The sequence below is a fragment of the Nerophis lumbriciformis genome, linkage group LG30 (genome assembly GCF_033978685.3).
Source record: "Nerophis lumbriciformis linkage group LG30, RoL_Nlum_v2.1, whole genome shotgun sequence".
In the NCBI taxonomy this organism is placed as follows: Eukaryota; Metazoa; Chordata; class Actinopteri; order Syngnathiformes; family Syngnathidae; genus Nerophis; species Nerophis lumbriciformis.
In genome coordinates, this window is record NC_084577.2 from 8,447,221 (window position 1) to 8,469,074 (window position 21,854).

The 21,854-nt window shown below is 42.9% G+C and overlaps 1 protein-coding gene across 1 annotated transcript; it reads left to right on the top strand.

Moving 5' to 3' along the window:
* The first annotated feature begins 5,212 nt into the window (after window positions 1–5,212).
* On the top strand, window positions 5,213–7,277 carry LOC133572527 (sterile alpha motif domain-containing protein 3-like). The gene is made up of 4 exons (XM_061925332.1): window positions 5,213–5,803; window positions 5,944–6,099; window positions 6,344–6,436; window positions 6,639–7,277. Exons 1-4 carry the CDS (start codon window positions 5,213–5,215, stop codon window positions 6,993–6,995), a joined length of 1,197 nt encoding a protein of 398 aa, XP_061781316.1. The 3' UTR covers window positions 6,996–7,277.
* Window positions 7,278–21,854: the final 14,577 nt, after the last annotated feature.

The following is a 21,854-nucleotide window of genomic DNA, read 5'->3' on the forward strand; positions in this document are numbered from 1 at the left end:
TTTAGATATTTTGATAAAGAAAAAATATTTCTCTCTTGAAGAGCTCAATAAAATAATCAAACAGTTTCCATACAAGTGGAAAGACAGGACAAATTGTCCCCAAGTTATACCACCAACATTTGCCTCCCGTAAAACCATTGGTGGTAATGCAACTGAAAATTGGTGCTTATTGAGGCTACTTCCACTTATGATTGGCTCCAAAGTAGAGGAAGAAGAACAAGCATGGCAGTTGTTGATGACACTCAAAGATCTTGTTGAGCTGGTTATGTCACCTACTCACACAGATGAAAGCATTGGTTTTCTTGATAGCCTGATTTCTGAGCACAGACAGAGATTTAACAGTGTTCTTCCACAAGCGAACCTGATCCCAAAACACCACTTTGTAGAGCACTATCCCCAGCTCATCAAATCATTTGGCCCACTAGTGTCTTTATGGACAATGAGGTTTGAAGGAAAGCACCGATTCTTTAAGAAGATTGTAAGATTTTAAAGTCTATGGCAAGCAAACACCAGTCCATGATCGCATGCCATCTCCATGCTTCAGTTGTAAAAAAGCTTGCCGTGTATGTATCAAAGATGTCAAGAGTTCCATTAGAAGTTGTAAATGGGAACGTACAGGAATTTCTATCACATAAATTTCCTGAGGAGACAGGTGTTAATTTGACCAACCAGGCAGAATTTCAGGGCATCAGTTACAGTGTTGGCATGATGTTGGTATATGGCTCCACATCTGGGTTGCCTGACTTTGCTGAAATACTACAAATCATCATTGTTCATGACACCTTATTGTTTGTAGTGAAACTGCAAAGTGCATGGTACTCTGAGCATTTTAGATGTTTCAAGTTGGAGTCCACAAGAGTTGTCAAAGTAATTGAGCAGTCACAACTCACTGACACATACCCATTGGCTACTTATGCAGTGGAAGGCGATCGCATGGTTTCTTTGAAACACCACATCTGCTTGTCAAACTAGGTAAAGTAACCCAAGTCCTTCCTACATGTTTTTCTATTTATTCCTTCAGTTGACGGGTAGAGCTTCACTGTGCAGAAGCAGATGATATTTTAAGATTTTTAACAGAAACTGGAATTTTTGTGGGGGAAAAAAACATCAGACACAAATAATATTATTTTCTGTTTTTGTTGATGTTGCCCAAAAGCATACTTGCCAACCTTGAGATCTCCAATTTCGGGAGGTGGGGGGTGGGGGTGGGTGCGGGGGGCGTGGTTGGGGCGGGCCGTGGTTAAGAGGGGAGGAGTATATTTACAGCTAGAATTCACCAAGTCAAGTATTTCATATATACATATATATATATATATATATATATATATATATATATATATATACATATATATATATATATATATATACATATATATATATATATATATATATATATATATATATATATATATATATATATATATATATATATATATATATATATACATACATATATATATATATATATATATATATATATATATATATATATATATATATATATATATATCCCTGCGACCCCGATGGGAATAAGCGGTAGAAAATGGATGGATGGATGGATGGAGATATATATATATATATATATATATATATATATATATATATATATATATATATATATATATATATATATATATATATGAAATAATTGACTTTCAGTGAATTCTAGCTATATATATATATATATATATATATATATATATATATATATATATAGATGTCAAAGATGTCAAGAGTTCCATTAGAAGTTGTAAATGAGAACGTACAGGAATTTCTATCACATAAATTTCCTGAGGAGACAGGTGTTAATTTGACCAACCAGGCAGAATTTCAGGGCATCAGTTACAGTGTTGGCATGATGTTGGTATATGGCTCCACATCTGGGTTGCCTGACTTTGCTGAAATACTACAAATCATCGGATACTGCAATACAAAATAGTCTCTCTCTTTTTGATGAAATAACATTAGAGGAACTATTACAGCGTGTAAGTGGGATAAAACAAACAACATGTTTACTTGACCCACTTCCTGGGAAACTTATCAAGGAGCTTTTTGTATTATTAGGTCCATCAGTGCTAACTATTATAAACTTATCACTTTCCTCTGGCACTGTTCCCCTAGCATTCAAGAAAGCGGTTATTCATCCTCTGCTCAAAAGACCTAACCTTGATCCTGACCTCATGGTAAACTACCGACCGGTGTCCCACCTTCCCTTTATTTCGAAAATCCTCGAAAAAATTGTCGCACAGCAGCTAAATGAACACTTAGTGTCTAACAATCTCTGTGAACCTTTTCAATCCGGTTTCAGGGCAAAGCACTCTACGGAGACAGCCCTCGCAAAAATGACTAATGATCTACTGCTAACGATGGATTCTGATGCGTCATCTATGTTGCTGCTTCTTGATCTTAGCGCTGCTTTCGATACCGTCGATCATAATATTTTATTAGAGCGTATCAAAACACGTATTGGTATGTCAGACTTAGCTTTGTCGTGGTTTAACTCTTATCTTACTGACAGGATGCAATGCGTCTCCCATAATAATGTGACCTCGGACTATGTTAAGGTAACGTGCGGAGTTCCTCAGGGTTCGGTTCTTGGCCCTGCACTCTTTAGTATTTACATGCTGCCGCTAGGCGACATCATACGCAAATACGGTGTTAGCTTTCATTGTTATGCTGATGACACCCAACTCTACATGCCCCTAAAGCTGACCAACACGCCGGATTGTAGTCAGCTGGAGGCGTGTCTTAATGAAATTAAACAATGGATGTCCGCTAACTTCTTGCAACTCAACGCCAAGAAAACGGAAATACTGATTATCGGTCCTGCTAAACACCGACATTTATTTAATAATACCACCTTAACATTTGACAACCAAACAATTACACAAGGCGAATCAGTAAAGAATCTGGGTATTATTTTCGACCCAACTCTCTCCTTTGAGTCACACATTAAGAGTGTTACTAAAACGGCCTTCTTTCATCTCCGCAATATCGCTAAAATTCGTTCTATTTTATCCACTAGCGACGCTGAGATCATTATTCATGCGTTCGTTACGTCTCGTCTCGACTACTGTAACGTATTATTTTCGGGTCTCCCTATGTCTAGCATTAAAAGATTACAATTGGTACAAAATGCGGCTGCTAGACTTTTGACAAGAACAAGAAAGTTTGATCATATTACGCCTATACTGGCTCACCTGCACTGGCTTCCTGTGCACTTAAGATGTGACTTTAAGGTTTTACTACTTACGTATAAAATACTACACGGTCTAGCTCCGTCCTATCTTGTCGATTGCATTGTACCATATGTCCCGGCAAGAAATTTGCGTTCAAAGAACTCCGGCTTATTAGTGATTCCCAGAGCCCAAAAAAAGTCTGCGGGCTATAGAGCGTTTTCTATTCGGGCTCCAGTACTATGGAATGCCCTCCCGGTAACAATTAGAGATGCTACCTCAGTAGAAGCATTTAAGTCCCATCTTAAAACTCATTTGTATACTCTAGCCTTTAAATAGCCCCCCTGTTAGACCAGTTGATCTGCCGTTTCTTTTCTTTTCTCCTCTGCTCCCCTTTTCCTTGAGGGGGGGGGCACAGGTCCGGTGGCCATGGATGAAGTGCAGGCTGTCCAGAGTCGGGACCCGGGGTGGACCGCTCGCCTGTGCATCGGCTGAGAACATCTCTGCGCTGCTGACCCGTCTCCGCTCGGGATGGTGTCCTGCTGGCCCCACTATGGACTGGACTCTTACTATTATGTTGGATCCACTATGGACTGGACTCTCACAATATTATGTCAGACCCACTCGACATCCATTGCTTTCGGTCTCCCCTAGAGGGGGGGGGGGTTACCCACATATGCGGTCCTCTCCAAGGTTTCTCATAGTCATTCACATCGACGTCCCACTGGGGTGAGTTTTTCCTTGCCCTTATGTGGGCTTTGTACCGAGGATGTCGTTGTGGCTTGTGCAGCCCTTTGAGACACTTGTGATTTAGGGCTATATAAATAAAGATTGATTGATTGATATATATATAAAAGAAATACTTGAATTTCAGTGTTCATTTATTTACACATATACACACACACATAACACTCATCTACTCATTGTTGAATTAAGGGTTGAATTGTCCATCCTTGTTCTATTCTCTGTCACTAGCTTTCTAACCATGCTGAACACCCTCTCTGATTATGCATTGCTGTGTGGCACGCACAAAAGTGCTTTCATCAAATGCACTAGATGGCAGTATTGTCCTGTTTAAGAGTGTCACAACATTGCTGTTTAGGCAGACGGACTGCTTTACTGTAGACGTTCTTTATATTGTGGGAAAGCGGACTCAGGTCCGCATGGAGCTGGAGGGGGCGTGGCCTCCAGCCCCGCCTGAATTTTGGGAGATTTTCGGGAGAAAATTTGTCCCGGGAGGTTTTCGGGAGAGGCGCTGAATTTCGGGAGTCTCCCGGAAAATCCGGGAGGGTTGGCAAGTATGCCCAAAAGTGATAATTCTACTTTAAGTTTATTATTGATGTTATAGTGCACACAAGCACCACTCTTTCTTTACAGCCTCAATAATCAACATAAAATAGAATTAGATTTATTTTTTTTTATGATTTCCTGTTTTGTAAAAATATAATTTTTTTATACTTTGTCTGATTTGTGAAGGTCATGTATTATTCAGGGTGTGAAAATATATTATTAGTTTTTAGTACTTTTTTTTATTATTTGTTATCACACTATGTCTTCTTTTTTTCTCTCTTGCAGTTCTGCTTGCCCAAGACTGTGATCATGTCTGCCCCAACTCAACTACATGTGTTATTGAAGAGACAAAAGTTTACAAGTTAACCCTACCAGATGGAATCCCTAGCACTGTAGACGAACTTTTAGCAGCTGCGCAGAATCATTTTAAACTTGAAGGGAGTTACACTGTAATGCACATGGACAAAGATTTCGATAATCAATTCTTCACACTAACATCAACCGATGTGGTTAATGACAAGGACACAATCAAACTAGTTCAAACAGAACCATCTGTAATTTTGACATTGACTTCTATCAGTGAGCCTTCAGGTTCCTCCACTCCAGTGCCGCTGGATCAGTCTTCTCAAGATGAGAGTTCCTCAGCCAGCTCATCTGACACCATTATTTTACAATCTTCAGCAGAGTATCGATCAGAGCCATGGCCAACCAATTTTGTGATACCCATCTTTTCATATGGTGTCGAAATGATTCTTGAAGCTGGAAATCAAGCTTATGAACGCGATGGCTCACTCTTTCAGGATCCAAGTATCTACTCTGACATTCTAGAGAAACTTGCAGAAGCAATCTACCACTACCAGGCCTATCCCAGTGCTCTTCAACAACTCGAAGTTGTAGAAGCTCTACTAAACAAACACCCATGCTTGAGGGAGCCTGGAACCTCATATTCAGGCACATATGGGTGGCAGAATCGTCTCAAAATGAAGATGGCCAATTTCCGAAGCAAACTAAATAGGCGCAATGTCCCTTGTCCCGAGCTTCACATCAACTCCTTGAAAAGGAAGGCCCCTGGCGAGAGATATCCTGCAACAAAATGCAAGAAACCAAAGAGAGCCGAGGTGAACTTCCTTCCCCCACATCCAAGTGGAGAAAGCAACGACAGTCTGGAGAGGGACAGACAGGAGCTCCTTAACGAGGTTAAGAAGAAGGACAACGCTAAAATAATTAACGAAAAAATGGCCAACACATTTTCCTATCGAAGACTCGAGGTTGTGAGTGATAGTCCTGCTGCTGCTGACTTCAAAGAGAGATGGCCTGCTTTGTTTTGTGAAGCTGAGGTAGGTGATTCTATAAAGCCTTAAACATGTAATTTGCTTTATTGAGCTGTAACAATAATTAATTAATTAATTTTATTTTCAAACATGTACATCTATATAAAAATAAAATTGATGTACTTGTGAATCTTTTGTCCATTCAGATCAAGGAGGAATTCAGGAGAATAACTACCATTCCCCTGGAGCGAACCTTCATGCATAAACTGGACGAACACACACCAAAACTTATTACCCTGATGAAAGCCAAGGGAGGTGCCATAGAAATCAAGATGAGGCCGCTCCTGGACAGACTGAGTCAGGTGTGCTTGTTTTGCTTGTTCATACAGTATGTTTTACAGGGAGATGGACCTACTTTTTTTCCTCACTCACAGACACATACAGTATACACATACAGGACAAGCCTCACACTTGGTAGATTCCATGCCCTTGCACGCTCTGGGTCCATGCACTTAAAACACGAGCAAATATATGCACTTGTATTTTCACTTGACAGTTCATTGTGTATGTATAATGGTTATGTTCATGTTCTTAATCTGTTCACAGAAACAGAGCATTGAGATGAGGCGTGAAACCATTATCCGCAGCCTTATACTGTACCTTGGCGAGAAGGAAGAGGAACTTTTTGAAGACTGCTTGGTATAGCATTATTTTAATCATTTAAAAATATTTTTTAATGACACAGGTTAATTTAATGTTAAAGTTAAGAGGAAAGCAGACAAAGGAACATATATTCTTGTGTTAATTCTTCCCTGATAATTAAGTCACTTTGAATGATTCATGCAGTTCTATTATTTGTTTCTCAATAACATTCTTCTTTTTTGTTGTATATTGTATGCAGGAGGACAGCCGGAGTGATGTCAGTAACCACATCCTCAAAATACTCGTCGTCCACGGTGCTGATGAGGATCCAGTCGATGTCTCCATCCTTGTGGAAGGCCATGAGATTTTGCCAGGGTGCAACAGTACTGCGAAAGCTTGCTCACTGCTCATGGGACTAATTTATGCCCTGAACTTGGCATACCCTCCCACTTTGCGCTACACTTTTAAAGTCTTTCAAAAACTCGTGCTGGAGCTGGATGGATTCAAACTGTCCCCAAAAGTAAACACCTTGAAGTTGAAGTTGCTTTCCTGTCATGACTTTGTCATCCTAGAGGAGGAAAATGACATTATTTATGGACCCTTGTTGAGGACGTAGCATCATGCATGGACTCTTATGAAGAAATGCCAAGAATTAGCACTGAGTTCCAGTTCATCTTGGTTTACTAGTGGGTTGCCTGTCATAAATGTTTTTCATTTTTTGTCAAATAAGGTATCTGTTAATGACAGTAAAGATTGTATTCTTCAACAAGAATGGTTAGACACCTTAAGCTGTTTATTTTTTGTTGATTTTATTTCATTAATGTTTTAATTGCATACTTAAAAGTGCACTAGTCAGAGGACTGGTTTAAATGTTGAAATTGCACTTTTTCAGTGTGTAGGTGTGTAAGATTTTAATTGCATATTTGAGAAGTGACTATGTTACCAGATTTGGTGTATAATACTGTGTATTTGTTGTTTACCAGTCATACCAACCTTTGGATATTTTCTTTAAAAAATATACTATTACTACTATTTACTTTGAATACCTTTTGCTGGAGATACATCTTTAATTTACTGTTAGTACAAATTCTAATGCAGTACAATATAATGCACTTTTACTATTAACGCAGTACTTGTACAGTACATTCTGTTCCCCCCCCCCATTTAAATAGGGGTATACATAATCCATACACCACTGCTCAAAGTTTAAGAGGCGGTTTCTGTCCTGACCCTCTCCCAGAAGTTGTTGAGTATTATATTTCTGCAATGAATGTAGAAACTCTGTTTCAGAGGGTTGTAAGATTGAATTAAAAAGAAACTGTTTAATTGCATTGTAATTTAGTTGTGTGATATGTGATACACATATATTAAATGCATAGAGTATTGGTTAAATTTATTTGGTAACATTTATCAAAAGAAAACTGGCAATGATTACCTAATTTTAGTGAGTAATGTAACGTAATGCAACCAAGTAAATTAAAATGTCAAGCACAAGAAAATAATTAAAATCTACTGAATTACTTCATAACAGCAAATACTACAGATGTATAAAATTTACTTAAAATTTTGAGTAAAATTATGTTCTGTCATGTCTGTGTAATCATCATGTTTTGTTTTAAGTCATGTTTTGTTTAGTTTCTGGCTTTTCACTCCCTTGTCTTGTCACCATAGTTACCCATTAGTTTTCACCTGTCACGTCACGCACCTGTTTCACGTCTTGAGTCACGCACCTGTTTTCGTTAATCATGTCTGTAGTATTTAAGTTCAGTGTTTTTCAGTTTGTCTCTCTGACGACCTCACACCACATTTATGCTCTGTCCATTGTTTCATGTCCATGTTCACGCTGCTCCTTTTTTGTCCAAGCCAAGTAAGTTTTTGTTCCATGTTTATAATCTTTTTGTTTTTCATAGTTTATTCTCCGCCACTGTGCGTGCTTTTCATTTGTACTTTTTGCTATAGTCTTTTGGTTTCATAGTTTATTATCCGCCACTGTGCACGCTTTCATTTATCCCTTTTTTTTATATATTAAATTGATATATTAAAACACGCCATGTACCTTAATTCCCGTCTCGCCCGTGCCAACTTTCCGTTGCATCCCGGAAAAGCAAACTACCAAGATCAAGTCGTGACTGTAGGTCGTCAGCAGACTCGCTTTTCCGCACCTAAGTTGGCCGAGTTGGACATTTTCGACGAGGCTTCTTGGGCGGTCCTGTGCGCGATGGAGGAGGAAACGCGGCGCTACTCCTCCATGGAGTATAGAGACTTCATTTGGTCCCAGGACGACACAGCGTCACCTCAGCCACGGAAGCGCCGCCGAAGGCGAGGGACGCCAGGAAGGACATCCGCCAGCCAGCGGGACACGCCGCTCCCACAAGCCCCGCCCCCTCCGGGCGGAAGCAAGCAACAGTCTGCCCGGCTTCCCCAGGATGACATCACAGCCCAGGATTTTTTTTTCAACGCTTTTTCTTTTGAACACCCGCCTCCAACAAAAGACACTAATGGCATGTCTTTGATAAAACATTATCAAAACATGTTTTTAAAAATCAGGTCTAGTCAGTCACAGCCATCCCAATTTCATGCCCCGCCCCCCAAGACTCATGCCCCGCCCCCCAAGACTCAAGTCCCGCCCCCGTCACATTTTTTTTCTTTTTTTTCCGCCCACACAACCCCAGGTGGGGGATAAAGAAAAATATTGTGGCCAAAATAAAGGGGAAATTTCTGCCCTTCCCCGCCTACCCCTACAGAGAGTTCCAGACCGCAGGGAGCGCGTCTGGTATCCGCCCCTTGAGGGGGGGGCTGGTGTCGGGAGCTGTGTAGGTGGGGTGGCTCTGCATCACCATGTTAAGCCACAGCCTCCCTCACGGCCGCCACCACCAGTCTACCGACCTGTCAAGCCACATCCTCCAGCACGACCGCCCTCACCAGTCTTCCGACCCGTCAAGCCACAGCCTCCAGCACGACCGCCCTCACCACCAGTCTACCGACCTGTCAAGCCACATCCTCCAGCACGACCGCCCTCACCAGTCTTCCGACCCGTCAAGCCACAGCCTCCAGCACGACCGCCCTCACCAGTCTTTTACCATGCCAAGCCGCAACCCCCAGCTAGACCACCTCCACCTGCACCACGGCTAGCACCAGTAGCTGCACCACGGCTAGCGCCAAGGCTAGCACCAGAGCCACGGCTAGCACCTGTCGTTGCTCCACGGCTAGCACCAGTAGCTGCACCACGGCTAGCGCCAAGGCTAGCACCAGAGCCACGGCTAGCACCTGTCGCTGCTTCACGGCTAGCACCAGTAGCTGCGCCAAGGCTAGCACCAGCTCCACCACGCCAAGTTCCACGGCAGACTCCAGTACCCGCACCACGCCTAGCCGCATCATGCCAAGCTCCGGTACCAGCTCCACGCCGCCAAGCACTGCCTAGCCAAGACCAAGACCCTCCACGCCAAGTCCAAGACCAAGACCCTCCACGCCAAGTCCAAGAACAAGACCCTCCACGCCAAGTCCAAGACCAAGACCCTCCACGCCAAGCCCAAGACCAAGACCCTCCACGCCAAGCTCCGGTACCAGTTCCACGACGCCAAGTGCCGCCAGTCGCAGCTCCACGACGCCAAGTGCCGCCAGTCGCAGCTCCACGACGCCAAGTGCCGCCAGTCGCAGCTCCACGACGCCAAGTGCCGCCAGTCGCAGCTCCACGACGCCAAGTGCCGCCAGTCGCAGCTCCACGACGCCAAGTGCCGCCAGTCGCAGCTCAACGACGCCAAGTGCCGCCAGTCGCAGCTCAACGACGCCAAGTGCCGCCAGTCGCAGCTCAACGACGCCAAGTGCCGCCAGTCGCAGCTCAACGACGCCAAGTGCCGCCAGTCGCAGCTCCACGACACCAAGACCCACACCAAGACCAAGACCCGCCATGCCAAGACCAAGACCCGCCATGCCAAGACCAAGACCCGCCATGCCAAGACCAAGACCCGCCATGCCAAGACCAAGACCCGCCATGCCAAGACCAAGACCAAGACCCACGTCGAGCTTCGCCGCCTGACGCGCCACGTCGAGCTTCGCCGCCTGACGCGCCACGCCGAGCCACGTCTGCCACGATGACGACGCGCCTCCCTCCTCGTCGACCACGGATATGGCCGCTACCTGGTCGCCCGCCACGCCAAGTGCGCCCACCTCCCAGTCGGCCACGAATGCGGCCATTCCCTGGGCGCCCGCCTCGCCTGCTGCAGCGGCGTTCCACTCGCCGTCGCCACCTAACTCTGCCCCGGTGGATACGGGGACACGTGGTCTGGCGACCCACCGCCATGTCCTCCTCCCGCCCTCCCATGACTCTTGTTATTTTTTTTATGGACATCTGGTATCTGTCCTTAAGGGAGGGGCTCTGTCATGTCTGTGTAATCATCATGTTTTGTTTTAAGTCATGTTTTGTTTAGTTTCTGGCTTTTCACTCCCTTGTCTTGTCACCATAGTTACTCATTAGTTTTCACCTGTCACGTCACGCACCTGTTTCACGTCTTGAGTCACGCACCTGTTTTCGTTAATCATGTCTGTAGTATTTAAGTTCAGTGTTTTTCGGTTTGTCTCTCTGACGACCTCACACCACATTTATTCTCTGTCCATTGTTTCATGTCCATGTTCACGCTGCTCCTTTTTTGTCCAAGCCAAGTAAGTTTTTGTTCCATGTTTATAATCTTTTTGTTTTTCATAGTTTATTCTCCGCCACTGTGCATGCTTTTCATTTGTACTTTTTGCTATAGTCTTTTGGTTTCATAGTTATCCGCCACTGTGCGCGCTTTCATTTATCCCTTTTTTTTAATATATTAAATTGATATATTAAAACCCGCCATGTACCTTAATTCCCGTCTCGCCCGTGCCAACTTTCCCTTGCATCCCGGAAAAGCAAACTACCAAGATCAAATCGTGACATGTTCCTGCCGATGAAAAACAAGTAGACTTTACTTAATTTGTTTAAATAATTATAACTTAAAACTTGGATGTAATTAACTGTTACTTAATATCTTCACAACTGTTATGTTATATGGTAAGTAGAATTTACTTGATACTGGCGAGTGAGTGTTACTTGATATTGCAGCATTAAATTTTACTTAAATCATTTGCGTGCAAATACTTACAATATTTTTTTTAAGTAAATCTTATGAGTTATTTTTTTCAGTGAAAGTACGACTTTGTAGAAATGTCATTGAGATTTTGACAGCTTTCACCTACCTCGAAACTAGAATTAACTAGAATTAACTTTTATCAACTCAGGCAATGCAGAAGCTCAGTATGTCAATATAGCATCATGAGCTATAGTTACCTCTTTCTGATCACGGCGCCGCTAAAAGTAGTTCTTCAGTGTTAGCAATATTGCTCATACTTGGTTAATATGCAGGTCACGACATGTAAATGGAGAATTGTTGGCCGTTTTTGGATGTTATTTTAAAGGGTTTTATGGGCACAACAGTTGACTACCATTAGCTTCATTGTTAGCTACCTCATCCTTGCCATATATTACAAATTAAAATGCATAAAAAAAGACATATGTATTCTTATCGTACACTAGAATTGTGAATATTTTTTCCCCTGAAACCACTAATAGTAACATAATGGTGGTTTTCTTGTCATATTTTTGTACCCAGACAATGTGAAGCTTCAAAAAGAATCAACAGCGCTTTGTAGATTTAAAGGCCTACTGAAACCCACTACTACCGACCACACAGTCTGACAGTTTATACATCAATGATGGAATCTTAACATTGCAACACATGCCAATACGGCCGGGTTAGCTTACTAAAGTGCAATTTTAAATTTTGCGCGAAATATCTTGCTGAAAACGTTTCGGTATGATGACGCTTGCGCGTGACGTCGCGGATTGTAGAGGACATTTTGGGACAGCATGGTGGCCAGCTATTAAGTCGTCTGTTTTCATCGCAAAATTCCACAGTATTCTGGACATCTGTGTTGGTGAATCTTTTGCAATTTGTTCAATGAACAATGGAGACAGCAAAGAAGAAAGCTGTAGGTGGGAAGCGGTGTATTGCGGCAGGTGTTGTGCCGGATAACGCACCCCCGCCGTAGAATGCACACCCTGACTGTTGTGCCGGATAACTCATTGTTTACATTCCCGGAAGATGACAGTCAAGCTTTACCATTGGCCTGTGGAGAACTGGGACAACAGAGACTTTTTCCAGGAGGACTTTGAGTTGGATGCGCAGACGCGGTACCGTGAGTACGCATGCAGCTGCGGCTTCCAAACATTTGATCGCTTGCCCGTACATGCGTGCCGCTATGTGCATGTCACGTACGTAACTTTGGGGACTTTGGGGAAATATATGTGCTGTATGAACTTTGGGGAGGTGAACGGTACTTTGGGCTGTGGGATTGAGTGTGTTGTGCAGGTATTTGAGTTGTATTGGCGGGTTATATGGATGGGAGGGGGGAGGTGTTTGTTATGCGGGATTAATTTGTGGCATATTAAATATAAGCCTGGTTGTGTTGTGGCTAATAGAGTATATACCTGTATATGTTTATTTACTGTTTTAGTCATTCCCAGCTGAATATCAGGTCCCACCCGCCTCTCACAGCATCTTCCCTATCTGAATCGCTCCCACTGCCCTTAGTCCTTCACTCTCACTTTCCTCATCCACAAATCTTTCATCCTCGCTCAAATTAATGGGGAAATCGTCGCTTTCTCGGTCCGAATCGCTCTCGCTGCTGGTGGCCATGATTGTAAACAATGTGCAGATGTGAGGAGCTCCACAACCTGTGACGTCACGCTACTCGTCTGCTACTTCCGGTACAGGCAAGGCTTTTTTATCAGCGACCAAAAGTTGCGAACTTCATCGTCGATGTTCTCTACTAAATCCTTTCAGCAAAAATATGGCAATATCGCGAAATGATCAAGTAGGGGCGGCATGGCGTAGTGGGTAGAGCAACCGTGCCAGAAACCTGAGGGTTGCAGGTTCGCTCCCCGCCTCTTACCATCCAAAAATCGCTGCCGTTGTGTCCTTGGGCGGGACACTTCACCCTTTGCCCCCGGTGCCACTCACACCGGTGAATGAATGATGAATGATAGGTGGTGGTCGGAGGGGCCGTTGGCGCAAATTGCAGCCACGCTTCCGTCAGTCTACCCCAGGGCAGCTGTGGCTATGAAAGTAGCTTACCACCACCAGGTGTGAATGATTGATGGGTTCTACATGTAAAGCGACTTTGGGTACTTAGAAAAGCGCTATATAAATCCCAGTTATTATTATTATTATTATTATTAAGTATGACACATAGAATGGACTTGCTATCCCTGTTTAAATAAGAAAATCGCATTTCAGTAGGCCTTTAAGTGTACTTTTGACAAGATCTTGGGTACAAACGGCTGAAATTAGTTTCCTCCGTCGATTGGCGGGGCTCTCTCTTAGAGATAGGGTGAGATACTCTGTCATTCGGGAGGAGTTCAAAGTAAAGCTGCAACTCCTCCACATTAGGAGGAGCCAGATGAGGTGCTTCAGGCATCTGGTCAGAATGCTCCCTGAATGCCTCCTGCAGCTTTACATTAACACATACTATAGGTCGGACGTGTTAATGGCACGTGCAACCTATCGGAGACCACGAGGAAGACCCAGAACACAGTAGGGAGACTATGTCTAACAGCTGGCTTGGGAACACATCAGGATCCCCCGGGAAGAGCTGGACAAAGTAGCTGGGGAGATTGGGGAAGTCTGGGCTTCTCTGCTTAGGCTGCTGGCCCCGCGACCTGACTTCGGCTAAGCGGAAGAAGATGGATGGATGGATGGATGTTTCAGTAATTAAAAAAGGAATTAATAGACAATAGAATACCATTTTTTATCACAATATAACAACTTTCAGAGTTGTATACTGTGTAAATGTTTGCTTATGTCTGTTATTGGTGGCTTTGCTTATATATAAGTTATTATATAAGTTGTTTAGTTATTATTCATTTATTTTGTAAAGTATTATTAAAGATATGTTGCTCACAACTTAACTGTCGTATGGGACTCCATCTACAGGTACGCCAAAGAATCACTTAATTAAATATTCATACACACTCTAACTGTTCATCCTTCCAGCCTATCTCAGCTGCATTTGGGCGGAAGGCGGGGTACACCCTGGACAAGTCGCCACCTCATCAAACTGAGTGTAATGTTACAGTGGCCAAAATATTAAAGCCCCACTAAAGAACTTTCAGTATTGGTAGATGTTGGCGGTGCCAGTGAACCAGATCGGTAGTGTTTTGCCAGAAGAAGACCACATTTCCCATGAGGACTTGCGAATACAGCGTCAAACTGTAATATTGACGCTATATCCATCCATCCATTATTATTATTATTATTATAATTATAATAATAGCTGTAATATTGGCACGTATTACAAATATTACGTCTCTAATGCTGATGATAGATAGCTGATAATATGAAGAAATGACCTTGGATTGTGCTACAAACATGACCCTACCACCAAGAATGTATCGTGGTGGATGCAGGGCTGAAGCAAAGAAAGACCGACGGGAGAGTCTTTTCCAAAGAAGTAGTGTGGAACTGCAAACTATCAAGGTAGTGGCTATTTATTGCTAGCACGCACATTTCCAATAGCTAACATTAGCATTATAATTTTGATTTCAGCATCAAAAGTCGCTTATTAGTCCAGCAGGAACAGAGCCAAAGCAACATCAGTTGAAATTCCTTCCTTGTCTTTGGGCTCACGGCAGCGAGTGAAAGCCGGGGCAATGTTGATCCTGACTGTCCTTTGATCTGTGTAGGCTTCGATTTTCTTTTTTTGTCTCCTTAGGCAAAACTTTTTATGTCTTTGGTTGTTGTGGAGCATCGGCCATGAAAGCAGTAAGTGCACCTAAGCGTTCTTTTTCTTCTTTTACAAACCCCGTTTCCATATGAGTTGGGAAATTGTGTTAGATGTAAATATAAATGGAATACAATGATTTGCAAATCATTTTCAACCCATATTCAGTTGAATATGCTACAAAGACAACATATTTGATGTTCAAACTGATAAACTTTTTTTTTTTTTTGCAAATAATGATTAACTTTAGAATTTGATGCCAGCAACACGTGACAAAGAAGTTGGGAAAGGTGGCAATAAATACTGATAAAGTTGAGGAATGCTCATCAAACACTTATTTGGAACATCCCACAGGTGTGCAGGCAAATTGGGAACAGGTAGGTGCCATGATTGGGTATAGAAGTAGATTCCATGAAATGCTCAGTCATTCACAAACAAGGATGGGGCGAGGCTCACCACTTTGTCAACAAATGCGTGAGCAAATTGTTGAACAGTTTAAGAAAAACCTTTCTCAACCAGCTATTGCAAGGAATTTAGGGATTTCACCATCTACGGTCCATAATATCATCAAAGGGTTCAGAGAATCTGGAGAAATCACTGCACGTAAGCAGCTAAGCCCGTGACCTTCAATCCCTCAGGCTGTACTGCATCAACAACGACATCGGTGTGTAAAGGATATCACCACATGGGCTCAGGAACACTTCAGAAACCCACTGTCAGTAACTACAGTTGGTCGCTACATCTGTAAGTGCAAGTTAAAACTCTCCTATGCAAGGCGAAAACCGTTTATCAACAACACCCAGAAACGCCGTCGGGTTCGCTGGGCCTGAGCTCATCTAAGATGGACTGATACAAAGTGGAAAAGTAATCTGTGGTCTGACAAGTCCACATTTCAAATTTTTTTTGGAAACTGTGGACGTTGTGTCCTCCGGACCAAAGAGGAAAAGAACCATCCGGATTGTTATAGGTGCAAAGTTAAAAAGCAAGCATTTGTGATGGTATGGGGGTGTATTAGTGCCCAAGACATGGGTAACTTACACATCTGTGAAGGCGCCATTAATGCTGAAAGGCACATACAGGTTTTGGAGCAACATATGTTGCCATCCAAGCAACGTTACCATGGACACCCCTGCTTATTTCAGCAAGACAATGTCAAGCCACGTGTTACATCAACGTGGCTTCATAGTAAAAGAGTGCGGGTACTAGACTGGCCTGCCTGTAGTCCAGACCTGTCTCCCATTGAAAATGTGTGGCGCATTATGAAGCCTAAAATACCACAACGGAGACCCCCGGACTGTTGAACAACTTAAGCTGTACATCAAGCAAGAATGGGAAGGAATTCCACCTGAGAAGCTTAAAAAATGTGTCTCCTCAGTTCTCAAACGTTTACTGAGTGTTGTTAAAAGGAAAGGCCATGTAACACAGTGGTGAACGTGCCCTTTCCCAACTACTTTGGCACGTGTTGCAGCCATGAAACTCTAAGTTAATTATTATTTGCAAAAAAAAATAAATAAAGTTTATGAGTTTGAACATCAAATATCTTGTCTTTGTAGTGCATTCAATTGAATATGGGTTGAAAAGGATTTGCACATCATTGTATTCCGTTTATATTTACATCTAACACAATTTCCCAACTCATATGGAAACAGGGTTTGTAGTTTTCTGGCGGCAAGTAGGCGTTTGCATCGACGTCCATCTTTTTAACGAATGGGGAAAGAGGGACTGGCATGCCTTGGAGGGGACCGCAGATGTGGGAACCCCCCTGGGCGACCGGTGCAATGGACGTTGAGTGGATCTAGTTAATAGTGTGAGAGTCCAGTCCATAGTGGGGCCAGCAGGGGAACATCTTGAGTTAAGACACGTCAGCAGCGCAGAGACGTCATCAACTGATGCAAAAATGAGTGGTCCACCCCGGGTTCCGACTTTCAACAGCTAGCGCTTCCTCTATGGTCACCTAATAACCTCTCCACACAGGAGAGGGGGGCAGAGCAGAAAAGAGACGGCAGTTCAACTGATCTAAAAGGGGGGTCTATTTAAAGGCTAGTGCAGGGGTCGGGAACCTTTTTGGCTGAGAGAGCCATGAAAGCCAAATATTTAAAAAGTATTTCCGTGAGAGCCATTCATTAACTCTGAATACAACTAAATGCGTGCATTTTTAAGTAAGACCAACATTTTTAGAGTACCGTATTTTTCGGACTATAAGTCGCAGTTTTTTTCAAAGTTTGGCCGGGGGTGCGACTTATACTCCGGAGCGACTTATGTGTGAAATTATTAACACATTACCGTAAAATATAAAATAATATTATTTAGCTCATTCACGTAAGAGACTAGACGTATAAGATTTCATGGGATTTAGCGATTAGAAGTGACAGATTGTTTGGTAAACGTATAGCATGTTCTATATGTTATAGTTATTTGAATGACTCTTACCATAATATGTTACGTTAACATACCAGGCACATTCTCAGTTGGTTATTTATGCCTCATATAACGTACACTTATTCAGTTCACTATTCTTTATTTATTTTAAATTGCCTTTCAAATGTCTATTCTTGGTGTTGGATTTTATCAAATAAATTTCCCCCAAAAATGCGACTTATATATGTTTTTTTCCTTCTTTATTATGCATTTTAGGCCGGTGCAACTTATACTCCGGAGCGACTTATACTCCGAAATATACGGTATAATAAGTCTCTTTTTTTTTTTAATAACAGTTATTCTGAAGGAAACCAATAATAAATAAAATACTTCTTACCATTAATGCGACTTCTGGTGCTGTATGGTTTTGCTGATGGCTTTGTAGTCTGGTTGATACGTGGTTATTTTTAACACTGTGATTACCAGCGGTATTATTCATTACTTATCGTGTTAAGCAATGTCAGCTAGGATTTATCTGAGAGCCAGATGCCGTCATCAAAAGAGCCACATCTGGCTCTAGAGCCATAGGTTCCCGACCCCTGGGCTATAGTAGACAAATGAGTTTTAAGATGGGACTTAAATGCTTCTACTGAGGTAGCATCTCTAACTGTTACCGGTAGGGCATTCCATAGTACTGGAGCCCGAATAGAAAATGCTCTAAAGCCCGCAGACTTTTTTGGGGCTCTGGGAATCACTAATAAGCCGGAGTTCTTTGAACGCAGATATCTTGCTGGGACATATGGTACAATACAATCAGCAAGATAGGATGGAGCTAGACCGTTAAGTATTTTATACGTAAGTAATAAAACCTTAAAGTCGCATCTTAGGTGCACAGGAAGCCAGTGCAGGTGAGCCAGTACAGGCGTAATATGATCAAAAGCATACTTGCCAACCCTCCCGGATTTTCCGGGAGACTCCCGAAATTCAGCGCCTCTCCCGAAAACCTCCCGGGACAAATTTTCTCCCGAAAATCTCCCGAAATTCAGGCGGACCTGAGTGACGTGTCGACAGCCTGTTTTCACGTCTTCTGTCCCACAATATAAACAGCATGCCTGCCCAATCACGTTATAACTGTAGAATGATCGAGGGCGAGTTCTTGGTTTCTTATGTGGGTTTATTGTTAGGCAGTTTCATTAACGTCCTCCCAGCGCGGTAACAACACACGACAACAGCAGTCACGTTTTTGTCTACCGTAAAGCAGTTTGTCTGCCGTAAACAGCAATGTTGTGACACTCTTAAACAGGACAATACTGCCATCTACTGTACATGCATATGTGACAACAACATCTACGGCTTTTAGAGAGTGCAGTGCACAACTGCGCACACAACAAGGAGACGAAGCAGAATGCATCATCAGAGAGGGTGTTCAGCATGGTTAGAAAAATAGTGACAGAGAATAGAACAAGGATGAACAATTCAACCCTTAACTCAACAATGAGTAGATGAGTGTTATGTGTGTGTATATGTGTAAATAAATGAACACCGAAATTCAAGTATTTCTATTATTTATACATATAAGTGTATATATATATATATATATATATATATATATATATATATATATATATATATATATATATATATATATATATATATATATATAATAAAATAAATATATATATATATATATATATATATATATATATATATGAAATACTTGACTTGGTGAATTCTAGCTGTAAATATACTCCTCCCCTCTTAGCCACGCCTCCAACCACGTTTTAAGTTTATGTTGTAAGTAATTTGTACTTTTAACTTTAGTCTGTGACTGCTCCTGTTTTTTGTTGTTCTATTTTTTAGGAAACCTGCCCTCTTGGCCAGGTCACTCTTGCAAAAGAGATTTTAATCTCATTGAGTTTTTTACTTGGTTCAATAAAGGAAAATGTAATGTAATGTAGTAACATAAACTAATGTAGCATAGCCTAATAGAACTGAAGCATGCAAACGCAAACAGTCACCAGAGGTGAAAAAGACTGCCAGGCTGAGTGGAGGGCGAGGCAGGGGCAGGTGAGTGTCCCGACCACTAATTAAGGCAGGCGCAGGAAATCAGCGCCCATGGCATCTAAGGAGGCGCTGAAAGAGAAAATCTTCTCTCTGATGCCACCTCATTGTGGTAGAATAGTTTGCGTGTCCCAATGATCCTAGGAGCTTTGTTGTCAAGGGACGTATATGCCCCCTGGTAGGGTCTCCCAAGACAAACAGGTCAAGGAACAGACAAAGAGCAGCTCGAAGACCTTTATGGAAAAGAAAAAACAAGGACCCAGATTCCCTCGCCCGGACGCTTAAGGAGGAGAAGTTCCGGCTGGATCTAGTGGGACTCATTTCGATGCACATCAAGGGCTCTGGAACCAGTCCTCTCAAGAGGGTCTGGACTCTCTTCCACTCTGGCCTTGTTAGCAGTGAGAGGCGACGGGCTGGGCTGGCAATTCTTGTTGCCCCCCAGCTCAGAGCCTGCACGTTGGAGTTTAACCCAGTAGACGAGAGGTTCAGGTGGGGGGACAGGTCCTGAATGTCCTGACTGTCGTTTGCGCTTGCAGTAGCTCAGAGTACTTGCCCTTTTTAGATTCCCTCGAATTAATCACCTGGGGAGCACTCACATTAAGACAGTGAAACCTGTTGAGGCGTGATTGGGAGGAATGGCCGCTCGGATCTGAAACCGAGGGGTGTTTTTGTTATTGGACTTTTGTGCTTGTCACAGATTATCCATAACAAACACCATGTACAAACATAAGGGTGTCCCATGTGCACTTGGCACCAGGACACCCTCGGCCTCAGTTCAATGATTGTCTTTGTGTTAGTGTCATCGAATTTGCAATCTCATGTTTTGGACACTCGGGTGAAGAGAGGGGCGGAGCTATCAACCGATTACCACCTGGTGGTGAGTTGGCTCCGATAGTGGGGGAGGATGCCAGTCAGACTTGGCAAGCCAAAACGCATTGTGAGGGTCTGCTGGCAACGTCTTGAGTCTCCCGGCAGAGAGAGTTTCAATTCTCACCACCAGAAGAACTTTGAACATGTCATGAGGCGCTGGACATTGAGTCCGAGTGGACCATGTTCCGTGCTTCTATTGTCGAGGTGGCCGATCGGATCTGTGGCCACAAGGTGGTAGGCGCCTGTTGTGGCGGTAATTCCTGAACCCGCTGGTGTCCACCACGGATGCCGTCAAGCTGAAGAAGGAGTCTTATCGGGTGCTTCTGGCTAATGAGACCCCTAATGCAGCAGACAGGCACAGATAGGCCAAGCGCCGCACGGTTTTGGCGGTTCAGGGAAGCCATGGAAAAATGACTTCTGGATGGGTTCGAAGTAATTCTGGACCACAATCCACTGCCTCAAGAGGGGGGAGCAGTGCATTGTCAACACTGTGTAAATTCTAAGTTAATGATTATTTGCAAAAAAAAAGTTTAGTTTCTCAGTTCGAACATTAAATATCTTGTCTTTGCAGTCTATTCAATTGAATATAAGCTGAAAAGGATGTGCAAATCATTGTACTCTTTTTCTATTTACGATTGACACAACGTGACAACTGTGGTATTGTACATACAGTATGTGACGAAGTGTGACTGTTTTTGGCTTTTCTTTATTGCACTGATGGATTGCACTTAATTTCTTTGTCAACTATGATGACGATGACAATGACAATAAAATATATTCTATTCTATACATACCTTTTGTCATCACCACAGTCTTATTTCTAGGCCATTTTAAATTATGTGACCCACCGTGCCTTGAATTTGACACTTGTGACCGTACTTGCCAACCTTGAGACCTTCGAATTCGGGGGGGGGGGGGGGGGGGGGGGGCATTGGGGGCGTGGTTGGGGGGGACGGACGTGATTGGTGGGGGGCGTGGTTGCGGGGGCGGGGTTGAGGTGCAGGCAGCATACCCCTTCCCCTTCGAGCTTTTCTGGATGAAATTAAATTCTTTTTTCCTATCATTTTGGAACTTGCAAGCGTATTTCTTCTTCTTACTCGTCGTCGCCATGTCTCTTCTTCGTTCTTCTGCTTCGTTTCCTTCTTGTTGTGTGTGCAGTTGTGCACTGAGCTCCAAAAGCCGTAGATGTTATTGTAGCGTCCCGAAAGAGTTAGTGCTGCAAGGGATTCTGGGTATTTGTTCTGTTGTGTTTATGTTGTCTTACGGTGTGGATGTTCTCCCGAAATGTGTTTGTCATTCTTGTTTGGTGTGGGTTCACAGTGTGGCGCATATTTGTAACAGTGTTAAAGTTGTTTATACGGCCACCCTCAGTGTGACCTGTATG